This window comes from Misgurnus anguillicaudatus, chromosome 2 (genome assembly GCF_027580225.2).
Source record: "Misgurnus anguillicaudatus chromosome 2, ASM2758022v2, whole genome shotgun sequence".
Classification (NCBI taxonomy): Eukaryota; Metazoa; Chordata; class Actinopteri; order Cypriniformes; family Cobitidae; genus Misgurnus; species Misgurnus anguillicaudatus.
The window spans coordinates 12,871,589-12,893,203 of NC_073338.2; the positions used below are offsets into that span (position 1 = coordinate 12,871,589).

Consider the following 21,615-nt stretch of genomic DNA (forward strand, 5'->3'; position numbering starts at 1 on the left):
AGCGCGAAGCTGAGCTCACTCTGGACATCGATACCATCATCAACAACTGGTAAGTTGCTGGTTTAGTTTTAATAAGTTAAACATGCATGGAAAAAATGAAGAGGAATTGTTTGCTAACATTACCTATTAAAAAGCGTGAATTTACCTGCACGTTTAACCAATACGCTTAGTTTACGTGTTGTTAAAAAGTAGGCTGAATCCATTTTTAAAGATGTAACGTTAGGGTCCTGTACAATGCACAAGGACGTTCTCGTGCAGGTTAACAGGTTCAAGATGAGAATGCAGTCATATAGGCTATATTCGATTTTTTTTTATTACAGTAAGTTACGTTACATAATACTGTGGACAGGGCTTGGCAAAAAAATGACGGGTAAAACAATTTCAACAGCCACGTGGAGTTATGATTGAGTTTTGTATGTTTAGTGTGTTCACTGTGATGCGCAGATTAGAAGGCGTGACTCGATTCATTCTTGCGGTACTTAATGTCACACGATGGCGCGTGAGCCGCATGTGTGGACAAATATGAAGCGAATGCTGCGAGAGACAGCTGCGTCCCAAACCGTCTACTATCATACTATATAGTGGACAAAGAGTACTAGAAGTAGTGCTTTTCGCCTACTATATAGTATGGAAGTATGCGGTTTGGGACGCAGGGATCGAGTTTGTGTGTGTGTGAGTGAGAGAGCCAATGTGTACAAGATAGGCACAATGCGCAAGAGAGACCGAGTGTGCGCGCTCTAGAGAGCCAAAATACGCGAGAAATATATTAAAACACATTGTACCTTTACCTATTGCCACTATATCAACAAATATCTTGTTAATACTAAATACTGAACCGCCAATTATTAGTTTAATAAATCTATTGTGTGCTCTTTTAGCTACTCATTAACCAGAAATTAAGAAATAACACCACCTCAATCACTGCATTGTCTTGTAAAAATTCATCATTAGCCAACAAACTTACCCATCATAAAATATACAGATTTCATGTTTTTAGGCTAATGCAATCTCATATGACTGGGGAGTTATATATTTTTACTTATTTTGTGTTACTAGCATGGCAAAACCTGCATAGAAGTAATACTCCTCTGCATTGGACAAGAATTATTTTACATTCAAATTACTGAAATGTAATCATTAAGTCTTAACAATTTTTTTGAATGTGATTCAGTAATATTTTGTATAATTTACAAATAATGCCACATATTTAAAGGTGGAATGCCTTCCCTCACAATAATTTTTTCTCTCAATTATGCATGTGGGGACTGGACAACAGTTTATTTCATTATGGCTTAACCACTGACCCAACATTAAATCACATATGGACATAAAATATCACACAAGCATTCACCTCAGTGAAAATCTCTGTACATTTTTGCACTGAATTAACATAAAAATGTTTCTTAAACATACTGAGAATTCATGATTACGCTACAGCACAAGTTTTAATATGTTCAGGATATCCCTCACTCTCTCTCGCGCACACACCTGTTGTCTCTTACGCACATTGGCTCTCTCTTGCGCACACATTCGTTCTCTCTCATGATCATATTAGAAATGTTAATAAAAAGATAAGATAAAAGTTCTAAGGACTAAATCTTGCATACCTCAATTAAAATGTCTGGTTGCATTTGTAAACTGTAATATATATATATATATATATATATATATATATATATATATATATATATATATATATATATATATATCAAATACATTTTACTGTATATGCAAAAATATATATTGTTATACTAGAGCAACAATTTGTAATTTTGATTTCTCTGTTGTCTGTTTCTGTCTGATAGGTTGGGGAAAGAAAACCATATCAGGTAACAGCATGGATCGACGTAGTCTTAGAAAACGAGCAGTGAAACGGGTAAATTCTATGCTTGCTTCCTTTGACAATGAGTTACAGGCCTGTGGTGCTGAAGAATTACACTCTCCTGGAGTGTCCGAGAATGCTACAGTGAATGTCTTTAATTTAGTGGAAGATTGAGTGGAAGATCATGGACAAATTTCTGACAGTGAAGATGATTCCCAAGATGACGACACAGAAAGTGTCAGTATACCATTAACCGAGTCCTTGTGTGATTGGGCAGTTCATTTCCGGATCTCCCTAGTAGCTCTTACTGCACTTCTGGCCATCTTGAGAGTTCATCACCCTTTGCTACCAAAGGATGCCAGAACCCTTCTTAATACCACTACCTCCTACTGTCTCCAAGCCATTGCTGGTGGTACTTACCACTACATTGGAATTTTGAAAGCTTTTTCAAAAAGCATGGAACAAACCTGGTGTCACATTTTAAACAGGCATATATTTAAATTGCAGCTGAATGTCGATGGATTACCTTTGTTTAAAAGCTCATCAGTACAGTTCTGGCCAGTCCTTGGATTGCTACATGGTGTTGTGAAAAAGCCAGTTGTCATTGCTCTGTTCTGTGGCAACTCAAAGCCAAATTCTCTGGTTGAGTATCTAAAAGATCTTGTAAGTGAGTTAAAAGGACTAAGCCAAGGATTTGTTTTCAAGGGGAAACAGTGCTTCTTAAAGGTCACCTCTGTCATCTGTGATGCTCCAGCAAGAGCTTTTATTAAAGGAATAAAATCTCACACTGGTTACTCTGGTTGTGACAAGTGTGTCCAAACAGGTGTTTATGTTAAACATCGAATGACATTTCCAGAAGTCAGTAGCCCACTCCGGACTGATCAGTCTTTTAAAATGATGTCTGATGAGGACCACCATGTCACAAAGTCTCCATTAATGGATGCAGATATAGGCATGGTGTCATGCTTTCAGAAAGGCTCAGGTGGAAAGCCACAGAGTTGCGCCAGTTCTTATTGTACACAGGGCCAGTGGTTCTTCAAAATGTGTTGTCAACTGCAATCTACAACAATTTTATGTTGTTATCTGTTTCCATTTTCATCCTTGCTAATCCTTCATTATCTGCACATCTTAATGACTTTGCACACACATTACTTGTGTCATTTGTGACACATTTTGGTGAATTATATGGTCCTGAATTTGTAACTTACAATGTTCATGGGCTAACCCATCTTTCAGAGGATGTTCGGATACATGGACATTTGGACCTTATATCTGGATTTCCATTTGAAGATTATTTAGGACAGATGAAAAAGTTGATAAGAACCCCGCACCATCCACTAGCCCAGGTTATTCGTCGAATCTCTGAAATGAAACCTTGTACAGAGAATGATGAAAATTCACATGGAAAGACAAAGTTGCAAAAGGAGCACAACTGTGGCCCAATTCCTCCCTCTGTAGAAGGCACACTGTTACTTCAGTTCAAAGAGCTTGTTATGGGTGGTACCAAAATCAATGTATCCAGTGAAGGAGACAGATGTGCAAAGCTTGGTGGCTGCATTGCTTTGATTGACAATATCCTTCAGTATCAGGACAAAATATATATTGTCTACAGAGAATATGAATTGATGGAACCATTTTTTGAGTATCCTCTGAATTCAGTTCAGTTGGGTATTTATCTGGTTGGCAAACTATCCTCGAGACTGAAAACAATTCAGTTATTTGAACATGTTGAGAAATATGTGAGGGTACCTAAACAAGACAAATTTGTTGCAGTGCCATTACTGCACTTATGTCAGTAATTTTATTTATACTTTTATACCTGCACAGCTTATTCACTTTAGCTGTGCTCACCCTTTTGTTATTTTTTTAATGGACAGCCAAATTCAGTTTTAACCTTTAATTTTTATTCTTCACAAACAAAGTTAGCTTTGATGGCTTTTTAAGGGGATAATTCACCCAAAAATTTAAATTCTGTCATATTTACTTAATCTCATGTTGTTACTAACCTTTATAAATTACTTTGTTCTTATGAACATGAAGGAAGATATTTTGAGGAATGTTTGTAACAAAACAGATCAAAGATCCCATTGACTTCCATAGTATTCTTTATTTCCTACTATGGAAGTCAATAGGGCCTCCGATCGGTTTGGTTGCAAACATTCTTTAAAATATTTTCTTTCATGTTCATAAAAACAAAGTTATTTATACAGGTTTACAACAACATGAGAATGAGTAAACCATGACATAATTTTCTTTTTTATGTGAACTATCCCTTTAACTTAATTTACATGAACAAGTCCTTCCCGAAACTTTTAATATATATGATTATAATGCCTTTCATTGTTTACTTGGTCTATATTGTTTTAAACAGCTTAAAAGTAGAGTGTCATCCAAGATGTTTATTTTTGTTGAGTAATCGATGTATTAACAAATATGGGTGGTGTTACTTAAAACCACAAAGATATGTTTAAACATGTATATATTTGTAAAATATACTATTCTGCTAAACAGACATGTTCAAGGTTGTAGAATTTGTTGAAACCCATGAGGTGGAGATGGTCCCAGCTATTTGGGTGAAGGATGGAGAGTGCTGTTGGCCTAGTTCTTTGAGAGGCATAGCCCTTCACCAGGCTATTAAAAACAAGATGCCTCCCCATTCTGACTGGGATCGATGGGATGTCAGAACAATGTTTTCAACAGGTAAATTTGACATTTTCGTGCTAGGTTTCTCTAATTCTAAGACGTTGTTGTGTTTACGACCATTGGCAAAGATATACTATTACACAACCCTTTGAAATGTGACTCTGTTTGGTTGATCTCAGGTTTCTGTGCTCATTTACAGTTTTACAATATATTGTCCACTTAACAGTATAATAGACTTATGTTAGGCTCAATACTGTGGTTCTTATAGTTATTGTTTGTGAAATGCATAATCTTAAATGTTTGTCTTATTTAGTGATCCTGAAGGAATTAAATGAAACTCTATTTTACAGACAGCTATGAAGAGGGCAGGAAAAAGGCTAAGGAAGCAGAAACATTTTCAGACCTCCAATCAGACGCAGAACTGTGTGGACAAAGACCACCAAGGCGTAAAACGTATTTGTTTACCACATTAGTATTTTCAAATACTTTGAGGTCATATTTAATGTTGTAATTTTCATTAATTATTGTAATATTTGGCAAATGTGTTATTATTTCAGTTGTTTCTATTAAAGTTTAATACATTTTGTTTTTATTAAAATAGGAAGAATGTCCGCATTGGACCCCCTGGAGGTCAGGCTGGTTGCTTGTTGGATTCAGAGGATGAGTGTGCCCCACCACCTAAACAAATTCATCCACCTGCCCCCATCATAAACTTCCCTACAAACAACCCAGCCACCACTCTACCTGCAGCACCACCACCACCATTTCATGGCTCCTTTACAGAGATGCTGCAGAACTGGCAGCCTATTGAAGATATTCCATGTGAGTGTATTCTTTTGCTTTCTGACTGACTTTCTTTTTAAGGTATTTCTTTTATATGCGTTTTATCGGACACACTCGCGTTGCCGCAATTCCGCATCTGTCCCAAAGTTAACATTCGGTCTGTGCTTGTTTATCAGTCTGGATAGTGAAGCTCTGGATTAAAAATCTTGTAATAAACAATAATGTTTTGGTTAACATGGATCACCGCTGTGCAGATTTGGCAGCCAGGCAAGAATTTAAGGATCTGTAGCTAACATTGTATACATTCATTTTACACAGTAATGTTAGCTGTGTAATGGTTGATATGATTCAGCTATGATTTGAACAAGTTAATTTAGTGGTTATTTATTTTGCTTTTTATAAGAAATAATCTACTCTAGAAGGACATCGTCCATTGTTATGAATTCTTTGTGGAGGTCTACCAGAAATTAAGTTTGATCCACAAAAGCAGTTTGTATATGTTGTTGTCACTGAAACTGTCTATAGAACTTTTTCTATAAACATAATTTAACATAATGTTCTCTTCTAGCACTTATGTTGTTGTCACTGAAACTGTCTATAGAACTTTTTCTATAAACATAATTTGACATAATGTTCTCTTCTAGCACTGCCAGACTGTCGAACATTTCAAGTCCCTCCACAGCAAACATCAGAAAAAGGTAAGGCCAACAGTTATTTTCAGTAAGGCATCTTAATAGTGTTTGTCATAAATCAGGAATAAATCTATAATTTATATATTATTTATTATATATTTTTAGTGTTAGGTGATATACCCGATTGTGAGATTGTCCTATCATCAGCCTGTGAGATCACCTATAGATTATAGCAGCAGGAGGGGCAATAATTTAATAATTTATTTATTTGTTAATTTTTTACTCATTTATGACAAGTCACGTGATTGGTAAACAAAAAAGAAGCTGGTTTACTCTACGGGGAACAATGTCACGACCACAACCTTCTTAAATATGATTCCATTAATTTGAGTGGGTCATTGATGTCCAGGCCCTTTGAAATTTCCTGCGTGCCAGGAAGCGAGAACAACACACTCGCTGGTTTTAAACACCTGCATGCCTAACAACCTCTCTAGTGCAAGGAAATGTCAGAGCTATGCATATTACAAGCTCATGTGCGAGCCGATGAAGCGTTTGAGTCATGCGCGTTCAGGTCCGAGCAAGAGTCCAATATTTACATATATATAAAAAAAATGATGTTGTTTATTTATGTTGTTGTCACTGAGACCGTCTATAGAACTTGTCCTGAATCCTTTTAACATAATGTTCTCTTCTAGCACTGCCAGACTGCCGAACATTTCAAGTCCTCCCACATCAAACCTCAGAAACAGGTAAGGCCAACAGTTATTTTCACTAAGGCATCTTAATAGTGTTTGTCATAGATCAGGAATAAATCTATAAAAGTATGTAAAAATGATATACACAACACTATATAATATATTTTCATCTTCTTTATCATAGCCATGCTGAAGGAGGTTTTAACCAAATTAGAGATGGTGTTAGACCAACAATCCACTATCCTTAGATTGCTGCAGCTGCGGGAGGTTCAAGTGCAGCCTTTAGATATAGAGGAAAGTTTACTGCCCCTCAAAGAACTTCCTCAGCTGCTTAGTCTGGAGCAAAGGGTGCAGCAGAGCCCAGATTACAAGCAAAAACTGGTAAGACTTTTTTATATTAACCACAATGTTTATTCACATTCCATAGTTTTCAGTCAGTTGACCCACAAGGGGGTTGGAGGGCAAAAAAGCGACAGTTCACATTGGGCTCTCCATAGACCCTTTTACACCTCACATGATCAAATAGCGTGCATTTCGGCAACAGAAGTGGTGTTATTCCCCAGTGGTTCTAACGTGTTAGCAACTCAGAAAGTTTATTAAAACGGTTTCCCAGCATCAAAATGTCTGGGACTAATATAATATACTAATATACATATATATATGTATCTTGCAACTTTATTTTTGGCCATCTGCTAACGTCTTTTATCCACTCCACTATAGTACACGGATCTGGTAGCTGTGTATGTTGATAAAGTCAACTTTTTTAAATAACTTTGTCTGTGTTGCTCCACTGCTGATTTTTGCCATACTTCTGTTGCCTAAATGCACGCAGCATGACCCAGTAAATTTTTTTTCCTCTGTTTCAAGCCACAAATATTTAATTGACCTCTCAACAGAAGAATAATAAAGGGATAAACACAAACTACACATTTTGAGCACTTGTAATTATACACAACACCCTTTTCTGGAAAAAAACCCAAACAAACTAGATTTCTGCCAGACTTCCACTTTGTTTACTCAATGATCTTTTTCATTGAAAATCTCTCGCCTCATACTGCCGCAAGGATGTTGTATTATAATATATATATATATATATATATATATATATATATATATATATATATATATATATATATATATATATATATATATATATATATATATATATATATATATATATATTGGTTTTTTATATATGTAAGGAATAATTGACGACGGGCCATTGAATTATAAGAAAATAATGCACACCAAGGTGGTAATGCGGCATGACGCGAAGCGGAGTGTGTGCATTATATTTTCAAATAATTCAAAGGACCGGAGTCAATTATTCCGCTTATACCACGGTTACCACAAACATTGCTCTGGTGCCTATTTTTACGACATTTGAAAAGTTAGGTGTGCGGGTTACAGAAAATAATCAACACCCATAGAACATTTCTCAGCCAATCAGAATGCAGCATTCAACAGACCCGTGGTATATATATATATATATATATATATATAGCACGTTATTGCACTACTGTTTTTGCACATAAGTTAAAGGACAACACCACAGTTTTTCAATATTTTACTATGTTCTGACTTCAACTTAAACAAATTAAAGGCGCAAAAGAGGATGTTTTTCGCCGACCGAGAATCCAAAAACGGTTACTGAGTTTTTTAAATGAGCGCATGCGTAAGAACAGCCACCGCCTTCACAGCTCATTTCTAGGGAACGCCTTCCAAAACTCGTGCACGAACGAGTGTTTGTTTGCCACCGGCATATGCTGTGTCACGTCAGTGGATTCATTATGTGACATGATATGATGATAAACACATAAGACGTTAAACCGTTAGATCAGTCGATGCTAACTTACTCCCATTTCAACTAGCATGTAGCAGACTGGTCACTGCCTTACAACTACAGTACAATAACAACGTCAATATACCTGAATAACAGTACAACAATAATTATTCCACAAAGAAAGAATAATCACTGTTACCTGTTGAGAAGATTTTTTGCGAACTGCGCTGTCTTGACACCTCTCTGTTCCTTCATTGCTCTCCAGCGTTGAAATGTTTCTCCATTAACGACTCTGGTAACATTAAGTTACGTTCTTCTGACAATTTTCTCCTATTCCCAGCGGCTTTAAAGTCTTTCTTTTGCGTCCTACTTCGGGTTTTTTCTCTTCCATGGTGATAATTCGAGGAGGAAAGCAGGATCGACAATGAAAACAAAACGAAACTTAAGACGGAGTTTCATGCGCTATGCGCATGCGTCGCCTGTGTAAAGTTACTGGAGCGCGCACGTATCTCACGAGGATCGTAATGGCAGTGATTGACAAGCCAGAGGGCCAATGATGATTGCGATGACCGCAAGAGCAATTGGCTGATGTTTTTAAGGCCTTATCTTGTGCACAGATGACGTATATTAATATTATTACTTTCAGTGCACCTAATAAATAGTCTTTTATCATTTAGTAAAGACAGTTTTAAGTAATATTGCAAAAATGTATAAAACAAACATCCTCTTTTCCACCTTTAATACATACCTACCTTTTTTCAACGCGTGCACTTCATCTTTGTACAGCGTGTCATCAATGTGTTAGCACTTCAACCTCAGCGTGCAGTAACATCATCACTTCTGACTACTCCCCCTCAAAAGTGCTGCATACTAAGTGCTCTTCCCCCTTAAAACATAGTTCTCATTTTTATCCGCTTAAAAATTGCTATGTTTTATTTTGTGCCACCATACTTACTCGTGTAACTACTCATGTGACAGTCTTTAAATAGGGAAAACATGGAAGTGTTTGGTGGCTTTTAAATTCATCCCTGTTTGGATCCTAAGAAATGAATGGGGCTAGGCTAAATGCTAACACATTGATGACGCTCTGTACAAAGATTAAGTGCACGCATTGAAAAAGGTCGGTATGTATTAATTTGTCTAATTGAGGTAAGAACACTGTGCATATGTATTTTATATTCTACATTTTGGAAGCATAGGTTTTTTATTTTCTTACATTGTTTGTATGTATAAGTGGTCACTGTAAATATGGGTGTATATTGATGGCTGCCTGCCACTACATAGATAAACTGATCAGGTATAATGACCACCTGCCTAATATTGTGTAGGTCCCACTTTTGCCACCTAAACAGCCCTGACCCGTTGAAGCATGGACTTTACTAGACCTTTCTATCAGAACCAGCATTCACTTTTTCAGCAATTTCAGCTACATTAGCTCAGCGGTTGGATCGGACCACAAGTAGCAGCCTTCTCTCTCCACGTGCATTAATGAGCCTTGGCCGCCCATAACCATGTCAACGGTTAACCGTTTTTCCTTCCTTGGACCACTTTTGATACTGACCACTGCAGCGGCCAAGGCTCATTGATTGGTCACGATGGGTCAGAGTTGTTTTGGTGGCAAAAGAGGGACCTACACAATATAAGGCAGGTGGTCATAATGTTATGGCTGATTGGTGTATGTTTATGGCACATAATTCACAAATTCCTCCTTTCTGGGTTTTCTTCTCTGATGACATCCTGTAGAAGCATAGCTCAGGTTTCTCTCCTCATTAGTCAGTTAATTTTATTGCACAACAACTAATCAGTATTTAGCTAAACTCAAGAAATCACTCACTTGTGGACAAGGCAGATAGCGCTCTCTTGACCTTCAGTGGGGCATTCCCCTAGATGCGTGAAGTCACATGAAAACTATGGATTGCACACAATAACAGACAAAACCTAACATGCATCACCTCTTTGATAAGATCAATCAACTATTACCTGTAAAAACTATGACCAACTATGATACTATAAATCTGTTTCAGGTTAACTGGTTGGGCCTTATTGGGGGTAGAGACGTCAGAGACTGCACATGGCGTATTTTGAAGAGGGTGATTGCCAACTCCCTCGCCAAAAACCTCAATTGGAGGGGAGTAAATGGAAAGACCTCATTTGCCACCCTCCAACTTAGAGCGATAGTGATTGGTAAGTATATCTGTTATTATACAGAATTAGGCCTTTCTTTTAATATGCATTAAATGTTGAAGATGTTTAAAAATGACAATATGGATTATTTATTTTTAAGATGCAGTTCGGAAAAACCCACTTACCCTTAATGCTGCTGAAACAGATGTGGAGGGGACAATAAAGAGGTGGCTCCAACTGGCAGGTGATCGAGAGGGTGGGCGGAAGAGACGTCTTTTGCAAAAGGAAAGCATTTAGTATGCGCGCCTGTGTTTGTTTTTGCAAAATATTTTGTTCTGTATAAAGAGTGGTGGTGTTTTGGTGAGTAGGTGTGGGAATGTTTTTCCTTAAATATTGTTAATAAATTGGTTTACCCTGTTTAACTTTTTTGAATGCTTAAAAATGTTGTGGTTAATTTTTTGTACGCCATGTATTTGTGTTTGTAAGTTTTATTTTTTATTGTTGTAAAATTACTTGCTGGGTGCGCGTGTGTGTGTGTGTGTGTGTGTGTGTGTGTGTGTGTGAGAGAGAGAGAGAGAGAGAGAGAGAGATTTTTTTCTTTAAATGTAAATTAATTAGTTTTACATGTTATCTTACTGTTATTGCTTAGTATTGATTCTAAAGTGTTTGTAAAGTTACTATTTGTTAATAATTAATAAATGTTCAGATTACAATGTACTTTGTTAATTGTGTTAAATTTTTGTGTTCACATTATAGTGTGTGTGTGTGTGTGTAAAATATTAATAAAAGCTTTTAATTTTCTAAAATTTGTGTATTTTCCTGTAAAATGAAATCTACAATATTAACCAGTTTCTGGGCCACATAGAATAAAGGGTCTGGGCCAGACCTGGACCAAACAAACAATTTAAGTCACATCACAGTGTGTTAGCCAGACCTGGGCCAAACAAACAATTTAAGTCACATCACAGTATGTTAGCCAGACCTGGGCCAAACAAACAATTTAAGTCACATCACAGTGTGTTAGCCAGACCTGGGCCAAATAAACAATTTAAGTCACTTTACAGTGTGCTGGCCAGATCTGGGCCACGTCAATATGTAAGAGCTATTTTACTGGGTGTGGGCCACATCTGGCCCAGATTAAATAGTTTGTCCCCATTTTCAGTGTGTGGGCCATTTTTGGGCCGGGGACCCAGCCAGAACTGGGCCAGAGCTCGAGCAAGCATGAGGCCCAGTAGTGGGCCAGGCAGACTTTGCTATCTGGGAGTTAACTGAGCTGAGGTCAGATCAGTCCAACAGATTCAATTGCAGTAATGATATTCACTGATCTAAGATCAGATTCAGGCACTGGGAGGTATGTTATTATTTATTACAGCTTCTTTCTGATCTGTTGTGTTGCTGTTTGATTGATGTTCTGGATCTACAGGAAACACACATCAACAGGGTAAATGTTAATAATCCAACAATACTAAACAATACATTTTGTTAACTGATCTGAATGAGAGTTTTGGTTACTTACTGTATGCCGAAAGAACTTTCCATCAAAGACAAACTTGTAAACCGGTGTAACGTATGCTCTTAAATGAAGTGAGTGAGAAGTGAATCCATGTGCAAAAGGTGTTTATTAGTAAAATCCCAAAAGGGCCAGCAACCAAGTCCAAACAGGGTAAATCCAGTACACGCAATCCAAATCACAGGCGAGAGGTCAAGGCAGGCAGAATCACAATCATATATCCAAACAACCAGGCGAAAGATCAAGGCAGGCGGCAAACAGGCAATAAATCCAATAAAACAGGCGTGGGTCAAAAACAGGCGTGGGTCAAAAACAGGCAGATACAGGTTAGCAGAAATAGATAAACAGGTAGCAGATCACAAATACAGGTAACAGGCTGGGCATACGGATGTAATATACAGCCGGGAACAGGTGTACAGGAAGTGACTAATATACAAAACAAACAGGAAGTGTGAAGCGTGACATGGCATGATGAGTTTCAAAATAAAAGTCCAAACAGAGCAGAGAATCAAAATACAAGAACAAATAACAAAAATACACAAAATACAAGAAAATACAAGACAAAACCTTACAGAATCCCCCCTCTAAAGGGCGACTCCCGGAGCCCAACATTCAAAAAACAAAGTCCAAATAGAGGGTGGGCGGGCGGGCCAGGACCTCTTGGCAAGGCAGGGCAGTTCGTAAGAGGTCCTGGGTCATGAGGCCAGGATGGTCCAGGGTCGTGGGGCAAGCATGGTCCCGGATCATGAGGCAGATGTGGGCCTGGTACATGGGGCACGTGTGGGCCTGGGTAATGGGGCAGGACTGGGACTGGGTCATGTGGCAGGCTAGGACCTGGGTCATGCCGCAGGCTGGGACCTGGGTCATGGGGCAGGCTGGGACCTGGGTCATGGGGCAGGCTGGGACCTGGGTCATGGGGCAGGCTGGGACCTGGGTCATGGGGCAGGCTGGGAGCTATGTCATGGGGCAGGAATAGACCTGGCACACAAGGAGAGGAAGGGTCCGAGCACACTTCGGCCTCCGCCTTGGTGTCCTCTGCCTCCTCCCTGTGTCCGGGTACTACCCCCCCCAAAAAAAAACTTGGGAAAGCTCCCACTGTCCCAGGTGGCGATGTCTCAGATGGTGACCCAGGCCGGATAGACAAATCCGATGAGTCAGGCGGATCAGATGAGTCAAGTAGATCAGATGAGTTGAACAGATCAGATGAGTCGAGCAGATCAGATGAGTCGGGCAGATCAGATGAGTCGAGCAGATCAGATGAATCGGGCAGATCAGATGAATCATAGGAGTCGATTGAATCAGATGAGTCGGATGAATCAGATGAGTCGGATGAATCAGATGAGTCGGATGAATCAGATGAGTCGGATGAATCAGATGAGTCGGATGAATCAGATGAGTCGGATGAATCAGATGAGTCGGATGAATCAGATGAGTCGGATGAATCAGATGAGTTGGATGAATCAGAAGAATCAGAGGAGTCGGGCGGATCAGGTGAATCAGGCAGATCAGGTGAATCAGGCAGATCAGGTGAATCAGGCAGATCAGGTGAGTCCAGGGGTTCGGGTTCAGGGCCTTGAGATACACAGGGGACAAACGAGCAGCAGGCAGACCAAACGCACCACAATGCAACGACAAATTCATAAAGTACATAGTCGATGAGACATACCTCAGCGGTAGATACAGGCATGGCGGCCATCATAACGGCAGGTGCAGGGTGAATATTAGCTCTCCTAAGTGCAGGTGTGGTGGTGATGATGGCCCTCTGAATAACAGGTGCTGGGATGACGGTGGTTTCTATATAAACAGGTGCAGGTGCAGACACAGACAGGATGGCGGCCATTTTGGGAACAGGCAGGGTGGCGGCCATTTTATGAACAGGCATGGTATTTTCAGTTTTGGGCAGAACGGGCAGATCATGACGTGGTGTGTTATGTGCGCTCACCGGAGGTGTATCCCCAACACCCACAGTGAACGGTGAACCACATAACAATAGTGCAAAATCAATGTACTCCTCAAGTGACCATACATCCATATTCCGGGGCATGAGTAAACGTAAGTGTTCATCCAGGGCATTGTAAAACAGATTCTTGAGTGTTGTATTGTCAAAATGTACCTGATAACTTAAGTCCAAAAAATCCTGAACGTAATCCTCAATGGTGCGGTGGTTTTGGCGAAGTGCAAGCAGAGCGTAGATGGGTTTCATGGTGCTGGTGGGAAGTTACTGTCCTTTGCTGGATTCTGGTGTGGCTGTATATTCTGTAACGTGTGTTGCTTTAATGAAAGCGAGTGAGAAGTGAATCCATCTGCAAAAGGTGTTTATTAGTAAAATCCCAAAAGGGCCAGCAACCAAGTCCAAACAGGGTAAATCCAGTACACGTAATCCAAATCACAGGCGAGAGGTCAAGGCAGGCAGAGTCACAATCATATATCCAAACAAACAGGCGAAAGATCAAGGCAGGCGGCAAACAGGCAATAAATCCAATAAAACAGGCGTGGGTCAAAAACAGGCGTGGGTCAAAAACAGGCAGATACAGGTTAGCAGAAATAGATAAACAGGTAGCAGATCACAAATACAGGTAACAGGCTGGGCATACGGATGTAATATACAGCAGGGAACAGGTGTACAGGAAGTGACTAATATACAAAACAAACAGGAAGTGTGAAGCGTGACATGGCATGATGAGTTTCAAAATAAAAGTCCAAACAGAGCAGAGAATCAAAATACAAGAACAAATAACAAAAATACACAAAATACAAGAAAATACAAGACAAAACCTTACAACCGGTCAGTTTAATCTTTATAATTTTTATTATTACCTAAAATGTTTTTATTTTTATTACACACAGTGAAATGTGAGTTTTGAAGTTTTGATATACAATTATTCATTATATAATTTCCATACCTCTATTTGTGTTATTTCAGTGTCACTAATATAACAAATTCTGCTATGTAAAAAATAGTAATGATGAAGAGAACACTTTAAACAGGTCTCTGAATTATTATACTATGATTACAATATGATTGTGGTGAGAGTAAAGATCTGTGATAATCATGAGGACAAGACAAATGCAACAACAAATCAGACAGACAAATGTAGAAATGGACCCTCATAAAGGCAAACATTAAATATCTTCCTTTGTGCTTATCAGAACAAAGAAATTTATACAGGTTTGTAACAACACAAGAGTGAAATGACAGAATTTTCTTTTTGGGGTGAACTATCACTTTAAATCAAATTTCAAGTATAGGCTACATAACATTCTTACTTTAAACATAGATTTGTAATAGAAGAAAAAGGAATGCTTCTCTGGGTCAAAAAAATATAAATAATGTATAAACAATCCAGGGTGCTCTTCAAAAATGGGCCTATAATATAATGGCATTAAGAAAAAAGAAAAATGAGGCACTCCTGCTAAATGTATAAAAAGCCTTTAATGAAACAATGGCTACATGCCTACGCGTTTCAACTACACAGTTTTCATCAGGGCATGCCAAACTAACACAGGTGAATGCATTTATCAGGTAGAGAGGTATGGGAATGGTCACATGACCCAAGCCCCACCCCCAACCTTAAAACTTATTTAATTATTTTCATTACAGCCAAACACACTGAGCTGTTCACAAAGAATACACTAATCGTAAAACAAGTAAAGATTGCACAAAATATGTGTTACACTTGAACATTGCTATGCACACACAAGTAAAGATTGCACAAAATATTTGTTACACTTGAACATTGCTATGCACAGACATATCAAAAAACATTACCCATGATAAATCTAAAAACAAACATTAGAAAAGTATTACCAAATATATATCCAGATTACTAAATGCCCTATAAAAAGGGTGAGAAATCCACATCATCATTCAATCCTGGAAAAGTTGTGGCTCTTAGTTTTACAATCCACCAGGTTTCCCTTTGAAGAAGGCGTTGAAGCCTATCGCCACCCCTTACATTCCTAGAGATTACTTCAATGACCATTACCTTCAAATTATTCAAGTTCATGTGCCCAGCCTCTTTGAAATGTACGGCCATAGGGTAGTTAGGATTCACAGTTCTGATGGCGTATTTGTGCTCTGCAAGACGTTCTTTAAGTCTTCGCTTAGTACGTCCAACATAGAAACACCCACACTCACATTCAAGTCTGTAAACAACATAGGTGGTGTTACAATTAGCAAAGTCCTTACAATGGAACACTCTTTTTGTAAACACATCCATGAATGAACTTTGGCGGGCCACATTTACACAGTGATTACATGAGCCACAACTGTATGTGCCCTTAGGTCTCTGAAGCCATGACGAAGGTCTAGAGGAAGGGAGATGACTATTCATCAGTTTGTCTTTAAGAGTTGGTGCCCTCCTAAAGGAGAACATAGGGGGCTCTGAAAACACTGGGTGCAAATTGGGATCACTATGTAGTATGTCCCAATTTTTTTGAATCACTCGTCTAATGTTAAACCCCATAGAGCCATACTGTGTGGAGAAAAAGATCTTGTTATTGGGTGCACGTTGTCGATGTGATTTCTTAAACAAATCTTTCCTGTTTAATGCTTTTGCTTTATCCAAAGCTGAATTAAGATCTTTCTTCTTATATCCTCTACGCTGAAAACGTTTGTACATATCTTCAGCCTGCACTTCGAAGTCCACATCAGAGTCACAGATTCTACGTAGTCGTTGAAATTGCCCATAGGGGATGTTTGAAATAAGTGTGCTAGGATGAAAACTATCAGCCTGCAAAAGAGTGTTCCTATCCGTGGGCTTCCTATAAATGGATGTATGGAGAAGGCCTAGCTCATCAACAGTGATTTTGAGATCTAAAAAGTTGATCTCTGACTGACTGTACTCCAAACTCAATCTTATGTTTGGGTTAGAAGAATTAAGGTATCGATGGAAATCCAACAGCTGCTCTAAAGAGCCTGTAAAAATGAAAAAGAGATCATCTATGTATCTTCCATACCATTTAATCCACTCTTTAAATGGGTTTCGATTGCCAAGAATGTACTGGCCTTCCCACATGCCCATAAATAGACCTGCAAAATTAGGAGCATATGCTGCCCCCATAGCTGTCCCCTTCTTTTGACAAAAAAGCTGGTCCTGAAATAAAAAGATGTTATTATTCAGTGTCCATTTAGTGAGATCTACAATAAAGTTCGTAGGAGGAGAAATTGGAATTACATGCGATTACTCTTTCGGACTATTGGAGGGAGGAGATGATTCCCAGGGGTCTGAGGATTATGAAGTTTCCCTCATTCGGAAAGGACAATGTGGATTTTAGAAGTAAGTGGGAGGCTATCTTGAATAAATGTTCCTTTGATTTGATCCTTCTGCTGATTGAGGAGAGTAAGAAACAAAGAACTGAAATACAGCAAACCATTTCTGAGACCAAGCAAATATTACTCAACAGCACATCTAACAGCAAGGAAGTGGAAGATTGGGAAAGGAAACTTAGTGATGAGATCAATAAGTTTGCTAAAGAGCTGGCTAAAGTCAAACTTGGAAAATTTAAGCGTGATAAACAGGACTATAGTGAAGGTACAGTTTACTCTTGGACACAACGGCCTAATTACCAGAACCGTAACTTGAGGCATAGACGTTCTGTGTCTTTTGGTCTTCCAGGCAGTGCCGCTGGTGGTGGGGATGGGGGCCCGCGTGTCCAGTCCACGGATTGTGATTTTTTAGCACTAGCAGAGACGGACAAATCCAAGGACAGGTCAAAACAAAGAAAAAAACGAGGCGGGGGAGAAGGAAATGTGGACACGCCATCGGGTTATCACTTTCGTCCACTGACCCGACGCCGGAGCCACACTTGGAGGCGGTGGTTGGTGTATCGGGTGCTGCGCTCTCTGATGATTGTTTGTCGTTGTTGTCGGGGGGTTTGTCCTTTGCCCCTGCGCACTGTTCTGACCGTTTTCAAGCTGGAGTGGACCTGTATAAGTTTTTACCGCAATTTACACCTGAAATTCTGGTACTTCCATAACTCTAGGAGTACGAGTATTGAGACATCTGAACAGAGTGTTACTGAACAACATAGTAAATTTAGACCCAAGTCTACTTTTTTTCCTCCTATCAATAATCCTTGTTTGACCGCTTTCACCAAGAAAGTTTCTCATGATGTTGACATGCTTTTTGAGGAGAAGCAGAGAAATATTCAATCTAATTTAACTGCCGGTGAGAGACAGGCTATTCAATGGCTGCAAAACAGCAATGATCTGATCATTAGAACAGCTGATAAGGGAGGGGCAGTGGTTGTCTGGGGAAAATCCCAGTATATAGCAGAGGCTTTGGGACAACTGAACAACTCACAATACTATTTACCCCTGACTACTAATCCTATGGATCAGGTGAGAGCGGATCTGGTTTCCTTGCTGGATAATGCTGTTTTTAATGAATGGATTACAAAGAAGGAGTATGATTTTTTACTGCCAAATAACCCCAAGATATCTACTTTTTATATGCTACCAAAGATCCACAAGAATCTAAGCCAACCCCCTGGCAGACCCATTATCAGTGGGATAGGTTCAATCACAGAACCAGCGTCCAAATATATTGACTTTCATATTAAGCCTCTCACCATGGCATTGCCAGCATATATACGTGATACCACACATGTCCTTTCCATCTTTGAGGAAATTGGTAAAATGAACAATGCTTTTTTGGTTACAATGGATGTTGAAGCACTTTATACAAATATTGAACATGAAGAAGGCCTGGAGGCTCTGAGGCAGGCCCTAGAGACCAGAACTGATGCTTCTCCTCCTACGAACTTTATTGTAGATCTCACTAAATGGACACTGAATAATAACATCTTTTTATTTCAGGACCAGCTTTTTTGTCAAAAGAAGGGGACAGCTATGGGGGCAGCATATGCTCCTAATTTTGCAGGTCTATTTATGGGCATGTGGGAAGGCCAGTACATTCTTGGCAATCGAAACCCATTTAAAGAGTGGATTAAATGGTATGGAAGATACATAGATGATCTCTTTTTCATTTTTACAGGCTCTTTAGAGCAGCTGTTGGATTTCCATCGATACCTTAATTCTTCTAACCCAAACATAAGATTGAGTTTGGAGTACAGTCAGTCAGAGATCAACTTTTTAGATCTCAAAATCACTGTTGATGAGCTAGGCCTTCTCCATACATCCATTTATAGGAAGCCCACGGATAGGAACACTCTTTTGCAGGCTGATAGTTTTCATCCTAGCACACTTATTTCAAACATCCCCTATGGGCAATTTCAACGACTACGTAGAATCTGTGACTCTGATGTGGACTTCGAAGTGCAGGCTGAAGATATGTACAAACGTTTTCAGCGTAGAGGATATAAGAAGAAAGATCTTAATTCAGCTTTGGATAAAGCAAAAGCATTAAACAGGAAAGATTTGTTTAAGAAATCACATCGACAACGTGCACCCAATAACAAGATCTTTTTCTCCACACAGTATGGCTCTATGGGGTTTAACATTAGACGAGTGATTCAAAAAAATTGGGACATACTACATAGTGATCCCGATTTGCACCCAGTGTTTTCAGAGCCCCCTATGTTCTCCTTTAGGAGGGCACCAACTCTTAAAGACAAACTGATGAATAGTCATCTCCCTTCCTCTAGACCTTCGTCATGGCTTCAGAGACCTAAGGGCACATACAGTTGTGGCTCATGTAATCACTGTGTAAATGTGGCCCGCCAAAGTTCATTCATGGATGTGTTTACAAAAAGAGTGTTCCATTGTAAGGACTTTGCTAATTGTAACACCACCTATGTTGTTTACAGACTTGAATGTGAGTGTGGGTGTTTCTATGTTGGACGTACTAAGCGAAGACTTAAAGAACGTCTTGCAGAGCACAAATACGCCATCAGAACTGTGAATCCTAACTACCCTATGGCCGTACATTTCAAAGAGGCTGGGCACATGAACTTGAATAATTTGAAGGTAATGGTCATTGAAGTAATCTCTAGGAATGTAAGGGGTGGCGATAGGCTTCAACGCCTTCTTCAAAGGGAAACCTGGTGGATTGTAAAACTAAGAGCCACAACTTTTCCAGGATTGAATGATGATGTGGATTTCTCACCCTTTTTATAGGGCATTTAGTAATCTGGATATATATTTGGTAATACTTTTCTAATGTTTGTTTTTAGATTTATCATGGGTAATGTTTTTTGATATGTCTGTGCATAGCAATGTTCAAGTGTAACAAATATTTTGTGCAATCTTTACTTGTGTGTGCATAGCAATGTTCAAGTGTAACACATATTTTGTGCAATCTTTACTTGTTTTACGATTAGTGTATTCTTTGTGAACAGCTCAGTGTGTTTGGCTGTAATGAAAATAATTAAATAAGTTTTAAGGTTGGGGGTGGGGCTTGGGTCATGTGACCATTCCCATACCTCTCTACCTGATAAATGCATTCACCTGTGTTAGTTTGGCATGCCCTGATGAAAACTGTGTAGTTGAAACGCGTAGGCATGTAGCCATTGTTTCATTAAAGGCTTTTTATACATTTAGCAGGAGTGCCTCATAGATTTGTAATAATTTGATTAACAGTTATTCATTGTTATTAAATGTTTGTGTGATGTGTACAGAAAGCTTCAGGGGAGGATGAGGTGGTGTATGCACTGCAGCAGTCATGAGACGATGATCAAACTCTGTTTAAACATTAAGGGGTGGTTTCCCCAAGGATTAGCTTAAACCAGGACTAGGCCTTAGTTTAATTAGGAAATATAACTAGTTTTAACAAACATGCTTGACTAAAAACATTACTGGTTTGCATTTTGAGGCAAAACAAAGGGTACTGATGTATGTCAGTGCAAGTTGTTTTCAGTTTGTACAGCTCTAACATTTATTTTAGTCTATGACTAGACTAATCCCTGTTCGGGAAACCGCCCCTATGATACTAAACCAAACTGTAAAATATTATCAAAATCACTGAACAAAATGTACTGAATGCATGTGACAGTTTAGCAGCTTTACTTCTGGGTTAAAATTAATGCTGATGCGAAAAGAAATGTGGTTTTGTTCTGTTAGTGGCCACGAGATATGTGTATTATTTTTTACTATTAGCTGGTGTTTGTGGTTAATGTGCATATGTGAATCTGTGAGAGGTAGTTTTGTGTTTGTGTGTGTGAGAAAAAAAGAAAGAAAGAGAGAGGTTGTGAGCAGGGTGATCACCTGTGATGGCTGGTGACTTCTCTTCCGAGTTTATTATGTGTATCATGCATTTTGTTGAAATATGACTGCTGCAGATGCATCAAAAGGGTTTATGATTAAAGAGACGCTCATGTTCACAAAATACTCTCAAGACACTAATTTAACACTAAACTCAGATTAAATCTGATGAGATTAAGCGAGTATCTGGGAAACACAAGTGTCACTTTTTTTTATCATAAACCATTTACACACGTGTGCAGCAGGCACTTATTTTGTCAAGACGCATTATGCACATAGGTTCACATGATGCGCCAAACACATATTATAACTCTTTCCCGCCAGCATTTTTCATGATTTTCACAAAAGTTTAATGCCTTCCAGAAAATGCTCCTTTTTAAATATATAAAGATACAATATATGAAATAAAAGAACAGACCCTCTGCTTTCAAACTAAAAAATCCTACCTTCCTGTGTTCTG

General features: G+C 38.9%; 1 protein-coding gene across 1 annotated transcript; it reads left to right on the forward strand.

Moving 5' to 3' along the window:
• Window positions 1-4,043: 4,043 nt before the first annotated feature.
• On the forward strand, window positions 4,044-11,249 carry LOC129435105 (uncharacterized). The gene is made up of 8 exons (XM_055193605.2): window positions 4,044-4,522; window positions 4,816-4,918; window positions 5,067-5,287; window positions 5,893-5,946; window positions 6,576-6,629; window positions 6,760-6,956; window positions 10,383-10,542; window positions 10,643-11,249. The coding sequence occupies exons 1-8, from the start codon at window positions 4,336-4,338 to the stop codon at window positions 10,777-10,779; spliced, it is 1,113 nt and encodes a 370-aa protein (XP_055049580.2). The 5' UTR covers window positions 4,044-4,335; the 3' UTR covers window positions 10,780-11,249.
• Window positions 11,250-21,615: the final 10,366 nt, after the last annotated feature.

Bases quoted from the DNA above. Each gene is read 5' to 3' on its own strand.
- LOC129435105 (XM_055193605.2), top strand. From the start codon at position 4,336: ATGTTCAAGGTTGTAGAATTTGTTGAAACCCATGAGGTGGAGATGGTC. The intron at 4,523-4,815 runs GTAAATTTGACA...TCTATTTTACAG, and splicing joins CAGAACAATGTTTTCAACAG to ACAGCTATGAAGAGGGCAGG. The intron at 10,543-10,642 runs GTAAGTATATCT...TTTATTTTTAAG, and splicing joins ACTTAGAGCGATAGTGATTG to ATGCAGTTCGGAAAAACCCA.